This window comes from Convolutriloba macropyga, chromosome 3, assembly GCF_964194025.1.
Source record: "Convolutriloba macropyga chromosome 3, txConMacr16.3, whole genome shotgun sequence".
In the NCBI taxonomy this organism is placed as follows: domain Eukaryota; kingdom Metazoa; phylum Xenacoelomorpha; order Acoela; family Convolutidae; genus Convolutriloba; species Convolutriloba macropyga.
The window spans coordinates 67578280-67595221 of record NC_134470.1 but is presented as its reverse complement, the minus strand read 5'-3'; the positions used below and the strand labels follow the sequence as shown (position 1 = coordinate 67595221).

The window sequence follows — 16942 nt, the reverse complement described above, 5'->3', positions numbered from 1 at the left end:
CTTGCTGGACTCAATTGACAGGATCTATATTGACAGTGCGATAAATAAATATCACTTAAACCGGAATTTATCCAAAAGTGTGAACTAAAAACAACGTTATCCAAACGGGTTTATCAAAACCTGCTAATTAACTAACTACAATGTGTAAAAGTTGGGTGAATTATCATGTCTGAAACGGTAGGAAATAGTGTTTATCATAATGAACATCCTTATGTTTACATTCTAATTCCTAATCATATCTAGCTTATCCCGAAAATCATATTAACATATAAAATTTTGTTGATATATCGGTGCAAATCAGATTAGAAAATGGAAAGGGATTAATTTAGAGCATCTAGAAAATCTCATGAAATAGTTTTCCAGAAAATATTTAGATATCACAATGAACATACGTCAAATTTTGAGTACTTTTTGAAGGATTAAATATACCATGAAAAGTGTTCAACAATTAATCAATTTTTAATCAGCCCAATTTTGGCTGAAGAAGAGCAACTTTACATAATTCATGTTTGATTTCTCACAAAAAGGCATGAACAAAATGTGCCAAACAGTTAGTATTCACGTGTTCACCTGTTTTGCTCTAAAAGAGAAAATAGGAAAAATGAATAAAATACGCACAGTTCTCCAATTTGAAGAAAAAACAGCAGTAATGTTTATCCAAGCGTGCTTGTGTGCGTCAAATGAACACCTGAGAATGAATTTGAAAACATGCTAAAATTGATTTTATGTTGATTCTCTTGTTTTGTTCTCATTTTCTACCATTTTTGAAACCTCATTCATTATATTTTGGCAGTTGTATAACATTATCGCTGTTTCCATCTTAGTTTTCGCAACACTTTTTCCCGTTAACGATTCTTTTTCCTTCTACTGCCTAATTAAATAAAGCTATTCGCGTTTTTTGTGTTTTTTTTTCAAATATAATCTCTTTTTCCAAGATTTATGTAACAAGTTTCCACAGGTTAAAAATTAATTTATATGCGTTCAAGTTGTGTAAACAGAGAATACAGATATAAATCAGTTAAATTAATTTAATTTCAGCAAATTTGCAGGCTTTTCATTTTATTCAAACTCGTCGAGAGAGATCGTTATATTTAAATCTGGTCAATCAATTTCGTCAAATTTATTAAAACAACCAGTACATCTAACTTAAAAATTTAAACTGATGGCATCCACAAACAACAACAACAACAACATTAACAATAACAATGATTCCAGGAGGAATACAGTATCATCTGACAAGGATCAGCATCGCAACAGCAACTCAAGTGGAGGAAGAGGTGGAGGCAGTCCAAGGAAAAATTCCACCTTTACCCAATTTGACGCCGAGGATCTGAGTGAAGAACAGATACTTGAGATCAAAGAGGCTTTCTCTATTTTCGATGCTGATGGAGACGGTGTGATAACGTACGCTCAAATTTTATCTGTTAAAATGACCATTTTTCGAAAAAGCTTGCCTTGAAGAAATTTTGAGGAGCCTTGCATTAGCATTGCAACGTTGTGTAATCATTTTCTCAGAACTCAAAATGTTCTCATGATTAAATTTTAGACCTACAGAAGGTATTGCTTGTGCAGAAAATGACAGGAAAATCAATGTTTCCGAAATCATTACGGTTTTGTGTTGAAAAACTTTAAAAAATTGAGAAAATTAACTTTTGATAGACACTAATTGCTAACTTAGAAGACCAGTATACGATACTCTGTAAAGTTTAATATAATGGGAACATGAAATCAGCGCAACTCCCTATATTTTTCAAAGGATTTTCGGATTACAATTCTAAAATTTTCGAGAATTAGATTTAATCAAAAGTTTGAAGAGTATTGCATTGTACAAGCCTTGACGATGCTATTCATAACCAGCTGTGCAATAATGGGATTGCACGATAAGTTGACTGAACTAATTGGTACTTTATGAAGAAGAACGTTTTCTTTATGGTCAGAAGTTAAAATTCCAAAAGATTATGTTGGGGGAGGGGGGTATCATAGCTTTTGCATAATCATTCCCGATCCTAAATTGAGGAAATCGAATCTTATTCATTGTCATGGAGAATCTAATAAAATAAATGTGGGATAAAACACAAGTAAACTTTTGAAAAACCTGTTAACGCTGATGTTATATCTGATAGGAGTGGAGATTTGTTACAAAAAGTAGATTACAATTTTAAGGAGAGACGTATTGTTAACAGGGTTGAAACGATAAGATCCAAAAAAATAGTAAAATTTTGTAGTTTCTCGAGGGAGTGCAATGTTTATATATAATGGGGCTTATTTCTTTACATGACAGTCGGGATGTTTTCCGTTTGTGCCCCCCCCAGTACGTTATGCGCCCCCAGTTACAGAGCACGTGTCATTACATATCAAATCAATAAGTAAAAATATGGCACGTGCGTCTGGGTGGCGCAAATAATATGCGCCAACTAAGCTGGAGGGGGCACGAACAGAAAAGGTCCGACAGTGCTGTGATCGCTGTATTGGTGACTTTGTTTTCGTCCAAAGTGTTCTTTAAAGTAACATTCAATGATTTTTTTAAATTATTTCTCATTCTCAACAAAAAGTTGAAACAAAATTGTCAATCAAAAGGTGTTGTGTGAGTTTTTTAAAATAAAGAACCAGTTTTAATATCAACTTTTCATTTTGCATGAACTTAATAATCGCGTGTTGTGATTTATTCATGAGAATTTTATTATGTCAGTTTCCAGAAAATTATTTTTCAATAGCATAAATGAAAGTAATTTTACCGAGAGTAGTAAATTTTGACTTTGTTTTTCCATTTTTTGTTTATTGGTATTTTGCTTTGACATTCTGTCACAAAAAAGTTTTGACACAAAGGCACTAACGGCATAAAAACTTGAAGTGCGTTAAGTTTAAGTTCCAGTTATTTTTTAAACAATTTAAGCTCTATTCAGGTTCCGTTCTTAAATTCAATTGCCTCAAAAAACCATTAGAAAATTATTTACATCGTATCAACGGAGAAGAACTTTTACATGAGTTATCAAAATTTTGTAATCAATATCCCTTTCAAAGAAAAAAAGTAATTTAAAGAAAAAGCCGCCAGAAGACGCAGATTTGACATAACTCCAAATTTTAAAATGATGACCTGTTGGTAAACATAATCGCTGAAAACTTTTTCCATTTGAATGAAAAACTGATTCAATATTTTTATTGTCAGAAACTCACTTCGTCATAAAGATGACAAAAGATAAAATTTTGGTCACTTCTTTTTTCTTTTAAAGCAAAATGGGATATTTTCCATTTTTGCCCCAACTTAGTCGTTGCACATTATTTGCATCCCCAGACGCACGTGCAATGTTTTTAAATATAAGGTTAACATGTACTGACACGTGCTCTGTAACTGGGGTTTATAACATACTGGGGGGCACAAACGGAAAACATCTGCGAAATGTGATTGTTTATGCTTTTCATTTATTATTTACACATTTTTCAGTTTCCAATCTCCACCAATTTTGCCTGAACTGTGTAGTTATATACTCAAATCGGTGTACCCCCTTTCATTTCAGCTCCATTTATTCACCCTCTATCATTTAACTCCTCTATCATTTCACACCGATTTTAATTTTTTAATATAAAATTAGGACTATCAAACTAGTAAAACCAATAACTTAGCCATGCCTCACTGGCCATGGCCATGCTTCAACTATGAAACTTGATATGAAACTTGATATGAAACTATCACAACCGAAAATGGGATTAAGTTGTCCGCTTAAATTTGACAAAACATGCCTTTAATGCAGAGTGTAACTTGGTGGGATAAAAAGATAGAAGGATTAAAAGATAGAGGGGATAAATGATAGAGGAAAAAAGAATTGGATACTAACAAAAAAAGTCACTTCGATCAATCATTTTCTCGAAGTGACACAACGTTTTCGCTAATGTGCAACTGTTTGAAAACTAAAAATAATTTTTTTGAATAAATGACATTCTATTTTGAATAACTTTAAAATCATGCTTCATGCAAAAAATACCCAAAACATGCGCATTCTGTTGTAACTCTCATTCAAATATTCCAGTCTTACTGGTTGGTATGTGTTAATTATTCCACATTCATTGTGATCCTGAGTGTTGATCTCTATACTTTTCCCCTAATAATTTGTGAACATTTTAGTGGCAGCTGATCTCAAAGCACGTATTTCAAGATGAAGTAAACAACTAAGCGCTATTATAGTTAAATAAAATTGAGTTTTGATAACAGAAAATTTGATTTAATTTGAGAAAAAGCTTCTTGTTTTTGCACCAATGTTTCAACCAGTCAGAATAGAAACGTTAAATTTTTTAAGAATATCGTCCAATCTTCACACAAATGAAATTCTATTACAGTTAAACTAGTGGATTGACTAAAAACTATATAAACTGGCCAAAATCGAATTGTAGTTTTTTTGCAATTCAATTAAAATGGGTGTTTGTAAATTTCAGATTTCAAAAGACTTCTGGTATTCCAATCAATGAAAACAACAAAAACTCTTTTCCGCATCTAACTGTGGGACTAAGGGAAACACCATTTCTTCTAAAAGACCAGGACAAGCGAATAAAAAATAAGCATACCCAATGATTTTTAAAATAGCTGATTTTTTCCCGTCTTTTTCATATAAATTAACCTCACGACTTTGGTTTTGAAAGTAAGAAACTTTGGCAATCCATTGTTAATTCAAAATTGGACTAGATCCAAAAACTTGAGTTCATTTCAAAAAGTCACAGATAATTAGTTGAGTTTTATTTTCTCGTGACGATTTATCAGAAACATCACCGCAAAACTTATTGCTTTTCATTGAAAGCGCTTCGTTACTCATACCAACTTCAAGCTTTAGGTTTAACGAAGAAAAGAGGGAAACTAAGAGAGCAGACAGAGAAACATGAAGATTATCTCTGAAAAATTTTTCGTGAACTGGCACTAAATGAAAATGATTGTTTATATTTGATTTGCTTAATAAAAGACAAAAAAGGTTTCACAGGACCAATTTACAAAACCTAAATCAGCAAAAAAAACTAATAAGCAGCTTAAACAATAAAATATTTGGACTTATGATTTTATGAGATGTTACTTAATTTTATTATAAAATCATTTATATAATAGTTTAATCACTGTATAATAGCTTAATGAACTGAGCATAAAATATATTCGAAGAAACTTCTCATAACATATCCTCTAATTCAAAGACAACCAGGCAATGTAGTAAAATTTAAAATGTTTGCAAAATGTCAGAACACTACGTTGCATCGATTTTTTTTGCAACAAACAGTTTCAACAAAAATTATTTTCAACAACAGTTTCAGCAGTTATATATCCCAAAGCAATTTAAAATAATTTAAAGGGGAAAACACTGGAAGGGGATATATATTCATGTCTGCTGGCTAAGCTGACGTTGAATGGATGGCGCTTCTTGTTAAACTTCTAACAGCATGTTATGTTGTGTAGTCAAAAGGAGTTCTACAAGGCATTGGAGGTACTGGGCAGTCCCCTAACAGAGACGGAAGCTCAGCAGGCACTCCAGGAGATGGATGTGGACGAGAACGGAAGGGTGGATTTCACGGAATTCCTCACTTGTGTCGCCACTAAATTACAGGACGAGGCATCCGAGGAGGAGATTGTACAGGTGAGACACGGCATGACTTCCTGGACTGAAAATTGAATTCTTTCCTCAAAAAATTTGCGAGAAAAACTCTGTATTAGGATTATTGTTTTTCGAAATCCACCACAAATTACTGCAAAAAAGATCCCGGGCTGAAGACGGAAGGAAATGAGCGCAAGGGGAGAGGGGGGTCAAAACTGCGCGGTCTGGAAACATGAATGAAGGCTCAGAAGTCTGGTTCGGACATAGACAATTTTAAACGAGAATAGTCTGAAGAGCACACAAAAGCCTGGACAACTCTGGAATTCAAAAAGCGGAGAAAAATATTTAAATGCTCCGTTTTGTTTCACCACTCTTGTCAGATTACCCACTCACGCAAAAATTTTCAGAAGAAAACATTGGCTCATTCGAGTAAAAAATGCAAAACATCGAACGCAGCATAAGTTGCATATCGAATTCTGCCTCACGTTGACATTTTTTTGCGTCTTGAACTGCTTAATTTAAAAAAAAAATATGCACCACTAATTTGATGGACTACACCACTGTTACTCGAAAAGTTTATTGACCATGTTTTTAAATATATACGTAATTACTATTGAAACATTTCAGCCCGGTGATCATGTTAAGATATCTATAGATTAGGAAGACCTATATAGTAAAAAAATGTGAGAAAACTATGCACGTAGTTATGGAGATATGTCTGGACAATTATGGGAAATAACATTTTTTCCAATTGGTAGCTTTATATCAGTACTAGCTTTATATAATATAGCAATGAAATAAAATTAACTAGAAAAAATTAGTAGCCAGTTGCCTGGAAAGGTAGATCTCAACCTTAAGCTCTAAACTTAAATCAACTTCGTTAAAAAAAACCTCTCGGAAAGAGTTTGTAGGATTGCAAAATTTCTAAATAACAAATGCACAAAATTTTGGCGACAAGTAAAAAGATGCAAAAATTTTGCTTTTAACTTGATCGAAAAAATATTTGCTTTTCATGGAAGAAATTTTACAATGGACATCAAAAATTTTGTTATCCATTATCAAAGGAACATTTTTCCGGTTTCAAATAGATGCTGCAAGCTGTCCAATGATTTGAGAAGAATAGCATACGCTCAAATTTGGGCTGACGATTAGGAGTTGAGACCAAGGAGATAGGAAAAACTACAAGTAGATGCTTGCAGACAACCAACTGCGAGTTTCTTCCGTTTCCGTTTTTCAAATTTGATGTTTTTAGTAAACAAAACCAATGCAGATCAGATGCTATTGTGAAGAAGTGTCCTGCTTTATGCGAAGTGTCAACTAATTGTTTCCAAACAATAGGTATATGATAGACTTTTATGCTTTTTATAGGTTTTTATTGTATTTGGCTGAATCAGAATGAAGAAAATTTCTGAAAAAGAATCAAATATTTATGTTTGGAAATCAATTTCTTTTAATCTGTTGTATAAAAAAGTTAATAATATAAAGTCTTCACATGTTTTCTGAGTTAAAAGATCTGTAATTGAGAACGCGAAAAACGTCCTCAGTCCCTTGTTTTTTTTTTGCAAAAAAATGGCTTCTTTGATCAGATAACATTTGGTTTTGTTTGTAAAACATTTGAGTAAATGCTTCAACGCTTAGAAAAACTCAAATTCTTCTGTCCTGCATGTGTTTTAAAAGTCGTAATTGTTGTTCCTGGGAGGAACTTTTTTAAGTTTTTGCCGGAAGAACTTGTTGTAAACAGAGAAAAGATTTTTTTTTATAACTTTTTCTCACATTCAGTGGTTGTCAATAAAAAGAAAATCAAGTGGATTAGCCGCTATTTGAGCACCTGTCCAAAAACATTTTTAAACAAACAGATCCAGAAAACAATGGCCAAGGTTAAGAAACAATTGCAAGAAAGAACGATAATTATTTTCAGTCATGTAAACAAATTAAGTTGACAATTACTTAAAGTTTGAAGACTTGAAGAACTGTATATTGGTTTTCTGCTGTAAAAAGCTGAAAAATGAAAATCGTTCCGACTATAAGACAAGTAATTTGCTGATTTCTAACTGAATGAAACATACAGCCAGCGGAATGAACATTATAATCAGCAAACGAGCAGAGTGAAACGATCAGCGAGTTAAAAACAAAAAAAATGAAAATTCCTTAAAGATTACTTTATTTTTTGGTCAGTTTTTATTCCATTTTACAGGCAAAATTTCCATAATTTGTTTAAAAAGTTGCTTTCTGTTTCTTGCGCACATTATACAATTTTTTAATAAAAGAGCTCAAAGTTGTTGATACTTACAGACTTTTTAATAATAAATTATCTTGAGCCAGCAGAAGTTTTGGAATATTTTAGAATACACCCTGAGCAAGCAACTGCTTGGTACAGGAGAGAAATAACTCAATGAATCAAAGTTAAAATCAAGCTTGAATTTCACGTTTTTGTCACGCTCACCTCTTATTATTTTCAGCCCTTCTCGTTCGTTTTCTTCCACCCACTCTGTTGTTTTTTTTAAATTTTTCTCTGCTTATTACGCTCAAAAGTTTAGTGTTTTGGGGAACTTCCTCAGAAATACATACAAATTTCAGCCAATTGTCATGTTTTTGTCTTAATTTTCGGTCATATTAAAAATAACAATTTCAGCTAAAAAATGTTAATTCAAAATGATTTGATTTAGATCAATGAAATAAAAATTTTAGTTTGAATTAAATAATTCTGTGCTGCGTGCTATGTGTAGGCGTTCAAGATCTTCGACATAGACAACAGCGGTACAATAAGTGCCGATGAGTTCAAGCGTATTATGATGAACATGGGACAGAAGATGGAGGAGTCAGAGGTCAACGAGATGTTGCAGGCCGCAGACTCTAACGGGGATGGGGTCATCGACTACAAGGTATATCCAGGTTCAAACTTTTTTTTTGAAAAGAACCAAACGCCAATTTGATGAGGTCACACTTTTGGTTATTTTATGGGCTAATTTCTTAAATTACATGATAGTAACATGGTTCGTATATGGAAACTATACCTAAAACATTCTATTCCGGTGCTCAAGTTAAAATTGGGCACAAATATTCTCATGGCTCACGCAGTTTGATCACACTAACCCATAAAACGAGCCATCCAAGGTGCCTTACTAATCATTAAAAAACTCATATTTTGTCCATTAAAGTGACAATTTCGAGTCTTTCCCCTTTATAGCCTCTCAACTTATTGCCCTTTTCTCTCAGTGCAATATGCGCTCCCTCTAGTTATCCAATATTGGCCATTAGATATCTGATCTTTCTGTGGTAATACAGCAGGTTATTGTGTCGGTGCAAATAACATGTACACAATAAACGATAGGGCACAAAAGGAAGAGATTCATTATCTCTCAATGGATAATAAGGTACAATCTATGGCTCGTTTTATAGGACGCACGCTTCCATATGTTTTGTTTTATAGGTCAGATATGAAAACATTTAATTGTTTTCATAACCGCTCGAGAAAGAAACTCATTGGTAGATTTTTACTCAATTTAATAAGTTTCGATTATAATTTTAGCGCTTTTCACTCCTTTTGGTTGCCAAAAAGAATTCTCACCGTTGTGCCTATATTTGGTCATATCGCATTCTGATTATTGCAACTCCTTCATTTTATGACTTGCAAATGTTAATGAAACTTATTAACAAAAAATAAAACTTGGAACACAGCAGCCGACTTAATTTGTCATCTGCACTAGACAAACTCGGACGCTTACCTTGCAAGATGCAAGATCTAGACGCCTATCTTGCAAGGAGCTTGCAGTTTCTTGCAATATAGACGTCGAAACTGTTTTATAAAATGCATTTTTAAAGACCGATTAAGTCAAAGATCATATTCTCTTATGAGTTCAGTCCACCAAAGGAGGCTCTCGGTTCCAAACAAACTTTTTTTGACACTTCCGCCTTCAATAAAATATTTGAAAAACTCATTTCGCGAAATTTTGCTTAGTGATGGTTTCATTGGTTCATTCTGTACAAACCAAATGTGAATAGGCTGGTAAACACTAAAAAGGATTATTAAAAGGCCTCTAGTATCTTCCAGATTATAAAAACTTTATAAAAAGTTTTTTTCAATATTTTGTTCCTTGCACACTAACGTTCCATCTAAGACAACTTCACTGGTTACTAAGCAGGCAGGGCATTCAGCCAATAACAGAAAAGAGCCTTGATATTCTAAACGCTGCTCATATCAGTAATAATAATAACTGTAGTAATACTGTGCTCTTTATTTCAACGCCAATGGGTTTAAACATTGTTTTACTTGTAAAAGAACATCGCAAATTTAAACTAAACAATGTCCTCTAAGATTGATTTTAGCATTTTTTGTTCGATCAGAAAAAGAAAAACAGCTGTTAATGGGTTTGGCAATTCCTTTCCTCTGGCATTTAGTCATAACAGGTCGTAATTTGTTCATACATCTCTGCATGACAGAGATCTTTGACCAAATGAAAACCTTTTATGGCTAAATGTATCACGTGAGTACATCCAAAAGGAAAGAGAAATTTTCAATGACAGACGGCTTGAATTGCCAAACCCATAAGCAGCTGTTTGTCGCTTAGTGATTGAACAAAGATGCTGAAACCAATCACAAAAGACCTTGTTTAATTCAAATTTGCACTTGTGTTGAAATGATGAGCACAGTAAAACTATTATTGTTGGTTTAAGGGTGTTTAGAATAAAAAAATGCCGCGTTATTATTGGTGACAAATTTTCAAATGTTTTCGAAAAATATTAACAGATGGTGCAAGTTCAAGTTCGAAAAGGAACCTTCTCCGTTCAACAGCAATTGCATAAAAGAACAACTTTTTTCATGCTGTGATAGCAACTACCTTCTGACCAGAACTATCAGTTGCGAGTGTTTTACACTGATGTTTCCATTGTTAAAACTCCATATGCAGCAACTCTACAAACCTCACTGTTATACAAAGTCATTAAGAATTCAATGCTTCCAGGTAATTTTGTAAGCAAAAAATTCTTTTGTAAGCAAAAGTTATAGCGAATTGAATTGAAGGTTTTTCCATAGCAAAGAGTTTTTCATCTCTATTGGTGAATGCAGCGAATTTGAATTGGAAGTATTTTTACCTTGCGAAAATCCAGCCTATTTACATCATTGAGCGCATTTCTCGCTTAGTAAAGATAGAAGCGCTAAAATTTTGGAAATTTTCAAAAATTGGAGCTCCAAAGAAAAAGAAAGTTAATTTGTAAAGAATTAGAGCTACAAGATTTTGTTCAGATTTTTTGTTTCAGGAGTTTGCCAAAATGCTAGACGGAGGAAGAGGTGTCGTCAGTCCCATTGCACACGCAGTTTTGCCAGATAAATAAGAGTCACTCAAATCCTGAGAATAGAAAACTCCTGATGGAATAGGGTACCTTCTCAAGGTCACCAAATCCTAAACTGAAGTTAAACATTCATCCTTTGAATATACGCTCTTTGCTGATCAATGATTTAGTTGAATATTTGAGTAAACACAGATCATAGTTACAAGAAATTGAACCTCTGCTGAACTGTACCGGCAGAAATAAAAATTAAATTGAGTAAAAATTAACTGCAATGATATGGTTTTCTGTTTTCATTATTGTGTTACAAATTTCGGTTGATTCTAAAATTGACTTTCTGAAAAGACCAATAAAGTGTCGATGCAGAAGGCTTTACTTCCATTTTGAATTCCATGGTCGAACAAAAGTATAGGTCGACTAAAATTGTTTCGAAAACAAGGAACGTTACAAACACTGTCATATACGTAACTTCTCAAATATTCAAGCAATCTCGAACATACGTAAAAGATTATTATCAATACACGGAATTCCAGGGCTACCAGAGCTGCGATAATAAATGATTTACAGGATCACGCAAACAAACTACAATTAAATACCTACATTGCCCTCCGAAATAACACCCTTGACCTGTTTGGATTGATTTTAAATGGCTTTGCTGCGAAAGAAAAATAATTAAAATTGTCTTTTTCTGCTGAAAATAAATTCTTAAAAGACTGCTAGAGAACTAAGAATTTTCCAATTTTTCCACTCCATAAATGCTATTCAGCTTCAATTAATTTCCCTAGCCGAGAACAAAGCAACAAAGGATGCTCAAAGTTCCATTAAACACGCAAAACTGCCTTCCAAGTTTGCTTCAATTCGATCGATTGTTGAGCCGATCAAACTTCACCTTTTTTCAAAAAGTTTATAAACAAAAACGTGTAATTTTTGTCCGAAAAGCTTACTTTTTTTCTAGACATTCTGTGCCAAAAACTCTAATCAGTTCAGATATTCAACTTTTTAAATCGATAAAAATCCAATAATTGTCAAAAACTAAATAAGCAAACACGGCTGAAATTTGCAAATGATAATTGAGGTGTCAATTTTTTCAAGTCATTTTATACTTTTTTTTCACAGACTCTAAATACACTAGTGTTAATTCAAAACAGTCTTTGATCAGTTTCAACAACTCCTTGATCCACTTTATATCAGCTATTTTTAAAAGTCGCTATTCTCTTAATTCGCAGAATTATGTCCAAAATAACCTCTTCATTTTGTAGACCAACTGTACCAAAACTTCTTTTTGTTTTAGACTCTACATATACTGCAAATACTACATAACGAAATTGTTTTGATTTGAACAACTCGTTAACCCGATTAAAATCAACTAAAATCGACTAAATTATTTAGTCTCTAAATTCGCAAAATTACTTCTAAAACACTATCTTTTTGTCAAATTTTTAAGTCAATTAGGAAAACCCCTCGATTGGACGAATTCTCACTTTTTGAAAGAGCGAACAAGCGAAATAATTCTTTTTATGTCTGAACTTGAACGGTCAAAAATTAGATTATCGCACAAAAGTTTTATGAACGCACGAATGTATGAACATGAACGCACGAAAGTCTGGTGAACGCACGAAAGTCTGGTGAACGTACGAAAGAAATTCTGGACATGAGCGCCCGAAATGTTTGATGAACGCACGAAAATCTGATCATGAACGCACGAAAGCTGGTGAACGCACGAAAGTCTGGACGTAGGCAGTTTCCGTCTGGGACGGTCTGGACATAGGCACTTTCCGTCTGGGACCTCGTCCCGGGAAGCCATGAATCTCTCTGCCAAGACTTTGGAACATCGGGAAAATCTCTGAACCAGGTCTGATTTTCTGGGAGTTCAGTACGGCAGGTTTAATAAAAGGATGCTAAAATTAACTTCCATTAATTCAAATTTTACAGACGAAGTAAAATACGCGATAGCGCATAACTTGATTGGAAAAAAAGATAAGAATTTGCAACTTATGTATTTGAAGTCAGTACGCAGATACGTTATATTAAACAATCACCGCAAAATTCATTCATCAACCACAAATCGCTTTCACCATATGTTTACATCAAGCACATATATACGTATTGTTCTTAATTAGTCCCGTGGTTGTGTTTGCCATTCACATTGAAAATTTTCAGTCACTCAAGCCATTTCGATTCTGTTTTAAATACGATATTGCTGGTTCTTTTATGTACATGGACTGGTGCTGTTAATATAACATCACCATGACAAATATATTTATGCCGACTTTGTGACTGCCGAGATGGTTTGAACAGTTTGACCATCTGTTTTCGTCGCAGGTTCAGTGGCGTATCGTCCCTGTTGATATAGAAGCATGCACAAATTTTGACCGAGTCTGTCACACAGATCAGGATCTAGAGTAGAGAGTAGATTGGACGCAGCTGAACCCATTCCTCCCATTTTTTTGAATTCTCCTACAGTAGATGACATTTTATCAGCAGTTGTCATCCCGGACGTTAGCGTCCCAGTTGTTGTCCCAGATGTTTTCACCGCAGTTGTCATCCCTGACGTTAGCGTCCCAGCTGTTGCCCCAGATATTTTAGCGGAAGTTGTCATCCGGGATATTAGCGTCCCAGTTGTTGTCCCAGATGTTTTAGCCGCAGTTGTCATCCCTGACGTTAGCGTACCAGTTGTTGTCCCAGATGTTTTAGCCGCAGTTGTCATCCCTGACGTTAACGTCCCAGTTGTTGTCCCAGATGTTTTAGCCGCAGTTGTCATCCCTGACGTTAGCGTACCAGTTGTTGTCCCAGATGTTTTAGCCGCAGTTGTCATCCCTGACGTTAGCGTACCAGTTGTTGTCCCAGATGTTTTAGCCGCAGTTGTCATCCCTGACGTTAACGTCCCAGTTGTTGTCCCAGATGTTTTAGCCGCAGTTGTCATCCCTGACGTTAGCGTACCAGTTGTTGTCCCAGATGTTTTAGCCGCAGTTGTCATCCCTAACGTTAGCGTACCAGTTGTTGTCCCTGATGTTTTAGCCGAAGTTGTCATCCCGGACGTTACCGTCCCAGTTGTTGTCCCATATGTCTTTGCCGCAGTTCTTTTTCCGGAGACTACCATGGAAGCAAATAAAAAAATCTGATGTAGGCAGTAAATTTTTAAATCGGTTCTCAATCCTAGTCTTTCGAAAGATCTTTGAGTATCAGTTCTTTGCTGGTTATCAAGTCTTGGAAATTTTGTTCCCCCAGAATCTCAGAAATATGTTTAGGTTTTTCTAAATTTTACAAATTTTTCAGAGCATTAAAAACGGAACGATCGACAAACACGACAAAAGTAACTAAAAATCAGAACAAAATATAATTTCTCAACAGATTATCTAGATTTCTTTTAAATGTCGTCCGCAATGTTAAATCTGTTGGGGAAATATTAGTAGTTTAATTTTTTGTTTTAACATTAGTGTAGTTTTTGTTTTTTGCTCAAAAGCTCTCGCAGATATTAACCAGTCAAAGCGAGACAAAAATTAAATACCTGTAGATAGCTTAGCAAGTTCCGTGGCATATCGTCCCTGTTGATATAGAGCCATGCACAAGCTCTGACCAAGCCTGGCACACAGATCAGGATCTACAGTAGAGATCAAATTGGACGCAGCTGAACCCATTCCTCCCATTCTTTCAAATTCATCGACACTAGGTGATGTTTTGTCAGCAGTTGCTGTTCCGGTTACTAGCGAATAAAAATTGAACATGATAAACCTGCAGCAAATATGTAAATCAGTTCTTCTTACTGACTTTCCAATGAATCGTTTCATAAATTTCAGACAAAAGAGTTTTCGGCTACTATTATTCGTCACACGCATACCAATGTAAAACTTTTCACGTTGTTTAATGTTTGGGATATATCAAATTAACACCCAAAAAAAAACAAAACTGTTTTCTGAAAATTCTAATTTTTTTCAAAGGAATTTTAGTTTTTTTATCAAGTAATTGGAATTATCGACAAAGACAAACAAATTTATTAAACAAATAACACTGAACAAAAAATCCTCAAATGTTTATTATATGTCTCTATCAGAGTTTTTCTGCAAGTAAATTTTATTCCCCAAATTTTGCAGGAATCACGGGGTTTTGATCCAAGGTTCCCAATTCTTGTGAAAGAATTTAATCTTTCAAAATTCTTGCACTGGTCTAGAAAGATTAATTTTGTTATCTAAAGTCTTTTATGACTAACTCTGTCTGGCAAGACCGTTCAAGACTAATTTTCCCCCAAAACTATTACAAGAATAAATTTTGTTTTCGACTCCGGACTGCTTTCAGGTATACCTCAGGATTAAAAAATCATCCCGAAAATTACGATGAATAATGTGGTGAGCTCAGTGGGGGACAGTCCAAGTGCTTGGAATCCCATTGACGCTTGTAGAGCCATTTGAATGCATATGTAAGAGCGGAATCTAAAGCCCCCGGGCCCCTTACTCAACCTCCTGCCAGAACTCTGGTAGAATTTGGAAGTGGTGGATGTTTGATCAACCCTTACCTTTGGTACCCTTACCTGAAGTGCTGGTTCCTGCAGCTACAGTTCCTTTTTTCTCAACTGTGGGATAGGCTACTACTGTTAACGCCAGGAAAAGTGCGGAGGTTGCAAAGACTCCCAAATTCTGCATTTTTACGGTTAACGGGGTCGCGACTTTAACTTTTGTTAAGGAAATTGAAGTAAAAAAACTTGAGTAATTTCTTTTGTTTTGTCGGATCTTTTTATACCCTTTTAATATTGCATTGCATATGGGCTGATGTGTCGTTTGCAGATGTCGTTTCCCCCAGTTTGAATAAGTGACAAACGAAGCCTGATATAGTTTTGATGACAAAAAAGCATTATCTTAAATCAAGACAGTTCGAGTAAGGATTAAATCGCGTTATTTGTAATTATAGTACAGCTGCACGTGAAATTGAGTCAATTGATTTAAAACATTGACACCCACTCTAAACTGTCAGTTTTTACTTAAAAAGTTTTCACATTGAATTTAGTTTTTGACGTATTGAGTCAAGTTTGCCCTCTTTTACAGAATGCTACAGATCAAAATAACCAAGGAAGAGTATAAGAGCATTAGGTAAGAAACCATTTTTTTGTTTTTACTTTTTGTTCGGCTAAAAAAGGTTGGACACGATTACTAATTTTTTGTTCTCCGTTTTGCTCACAGAGCTCAACTGAATTACGGAAATTAGATATTTTTGCTTCTGGATTTCACTTCTTTAAGGAAAGATATTTTAAGGACAGTAGATGTAAAATACTGGTATTAAAGTCCAAAAACTAGTTTTGTATGTTAACAGATATCGACACGCTTGATAGACTATTTTGTTAAACAAGAGTAGATGTTTAGAGTGCTCTTTAAACAGTTTTCAAAGCGCTTATATCTGAGTTTAGTGTTACATTCAGCATTTCTGAGTTTTCATAGCAATGTACATTTGGCGCCCAAAACTGAGCGCACTGCTCTTTTTTGGTCATTTGGACATATCGATCAACTTTGTATTTTTGATTTCCAAATATTACTCATTGCAATCTAATCACAACAAAAATGACATTAATTGAATTAAGTTTAAAAGCATTCTTAGTGAATCTTATTAAAACAAAAATCCATCAAAAGCGATTCAACGCAAAATTTTCATGCCATTAAAATATTTTTTAATTAAAAACACTAGAGACAGAGTATTGAAAGAAATAAATTCCAAAAATAACAAATTTTGTTTAAAAAATTATAATAATGAAGCTAAGTTATTCTGTTTTTCATACAAAACAGAAATCAAAGTTTTGCTATTAATGAAGTTTCCATGACAAAAAAGAAAAACTTTTAGGTTTTTAGCCAACTTAAAATTGGTCTTTGTTTTCCACCCTTGGCTTCAAAAATCCTATAATCTGCACTGCTTCTATGCTTTGAGCCAGGATTGGAGGGCAATTATGTAGATTAAAAAATGCTCTTATTTTGCTTCAGTGGTTTGTATTTAATTAAGAATAGTACATTTTTTTGTATAATACTTTGACCTCGTTACAATGGGTACAAGAAAACAGTTGCAAGCTTGTGCTTGGTGTAGAGAGATCCAATATAATTTTTTTGTACTTCAGA

The 16942-nt window shown here is 34.2% G+C and overlaps 2 protein-coding genes across 3 annotated transcripts; one reads left to right on the top strand and one right to left on the bottom strand.

Annotated features, from left to right (window-relative positions):
• The first annotated feature begins 636 nt into the window (after window positions 1–636).
• LOC142336385 (uncharacterized) lies at window positions 637–11146 on the top strand. The gene is made up of 4 exons (XM_075385173.1): window positions 637–1404; window positions 5429–5606; window positions 8291–8446; window positions 10821–11146. The coding sequence occupies exons 1-4, from the start codon at window positions 1163–1165 to the stop codon at window positions 10893–10895; spliced, it is 651 nt and encodes a 216-aa protein (XP_075241288.1). The 5' UTR covers window positions 637–1162; the 3' UTR covers window positions 10896–11146.
• A 1682-nt stretch (window positions 11147–12828) lies between these two features.
• LOC142337227 (uncharacterized) lies at window positions 12829–15559 on the bottom strand. Of its 2 annotated transcripts, none has more exons than XM_075386363.1 (3): window positions 15361–15559; window positions 14359–14553; window positions 12829–13943 (listed from the first exon to the last, which is right to left on the bottom strand). In XM_075386363.1, exons 1-3 carry the CDS (start codon window positions 15485–15487, stop codon window positions 13111–13113), a joined length of 1155 nt encoding a protein of 384 aa, XP_075242478.1. In that variant the 5' UTR covers window positions 15488–15559; the 3' UTR covers window positions 12829–13110. The 2 variants fall into 2 exon arrangements, with proteins under 2 accessions (XP_075242478.1, XP_075242479.1); XM_075386364.1 differs by having other exon boundaries at window positions 15376–15558.
• Between the last annotated feature and the right edge of the window lie 1383 nt (window positions 15560–16942).

Bases quoted from the DNA above. Each gene is read 5' to 3' on its own strand.
- LOC142336385 (XM_075385173.1), top strand. From the start codon at position 1,163: ATGGCATCCACAAACAACAACAACAACAACATTAACAATAACAATGAT. The intron at 5,607-8,290 runs GTGAGACACGGC...TGCTATGTGTAG, and splicing joins CCGAGGAGGAGATTGTACAG to GCGTTCAAGATCTTCGACAT. The intron at 8,447-10,820 runs GTATATCCAGGT...TTTTTGTTTCAG, and splicing joins ATGGGGTCATCGACTACAAG to GAGTTTGCCAAAATGCTAGA.
- LOC142337227 (XM_075386363.1), bottom strand. From the start codon at position 15,487: ATGCAGAATTTGGGAGTCTTTGCAACCTCCGCACTTTTCCTGGCGTTA. The intron at 14,554-15,360 runs GTAAGGGTTGAT...TTTATTCGCTAG, and splicing joins TTCAGGTAAGGGTACCAAAG to TAACCGGAACAGCAACTGCT. The intron at 13,944-14,358 runs GTATTTAATTTT...CTTCCATGGTAG, and splicing joins ACTTGCTAAGCTATCTACAG to TCTCCGGAAAAAGAACTGCG.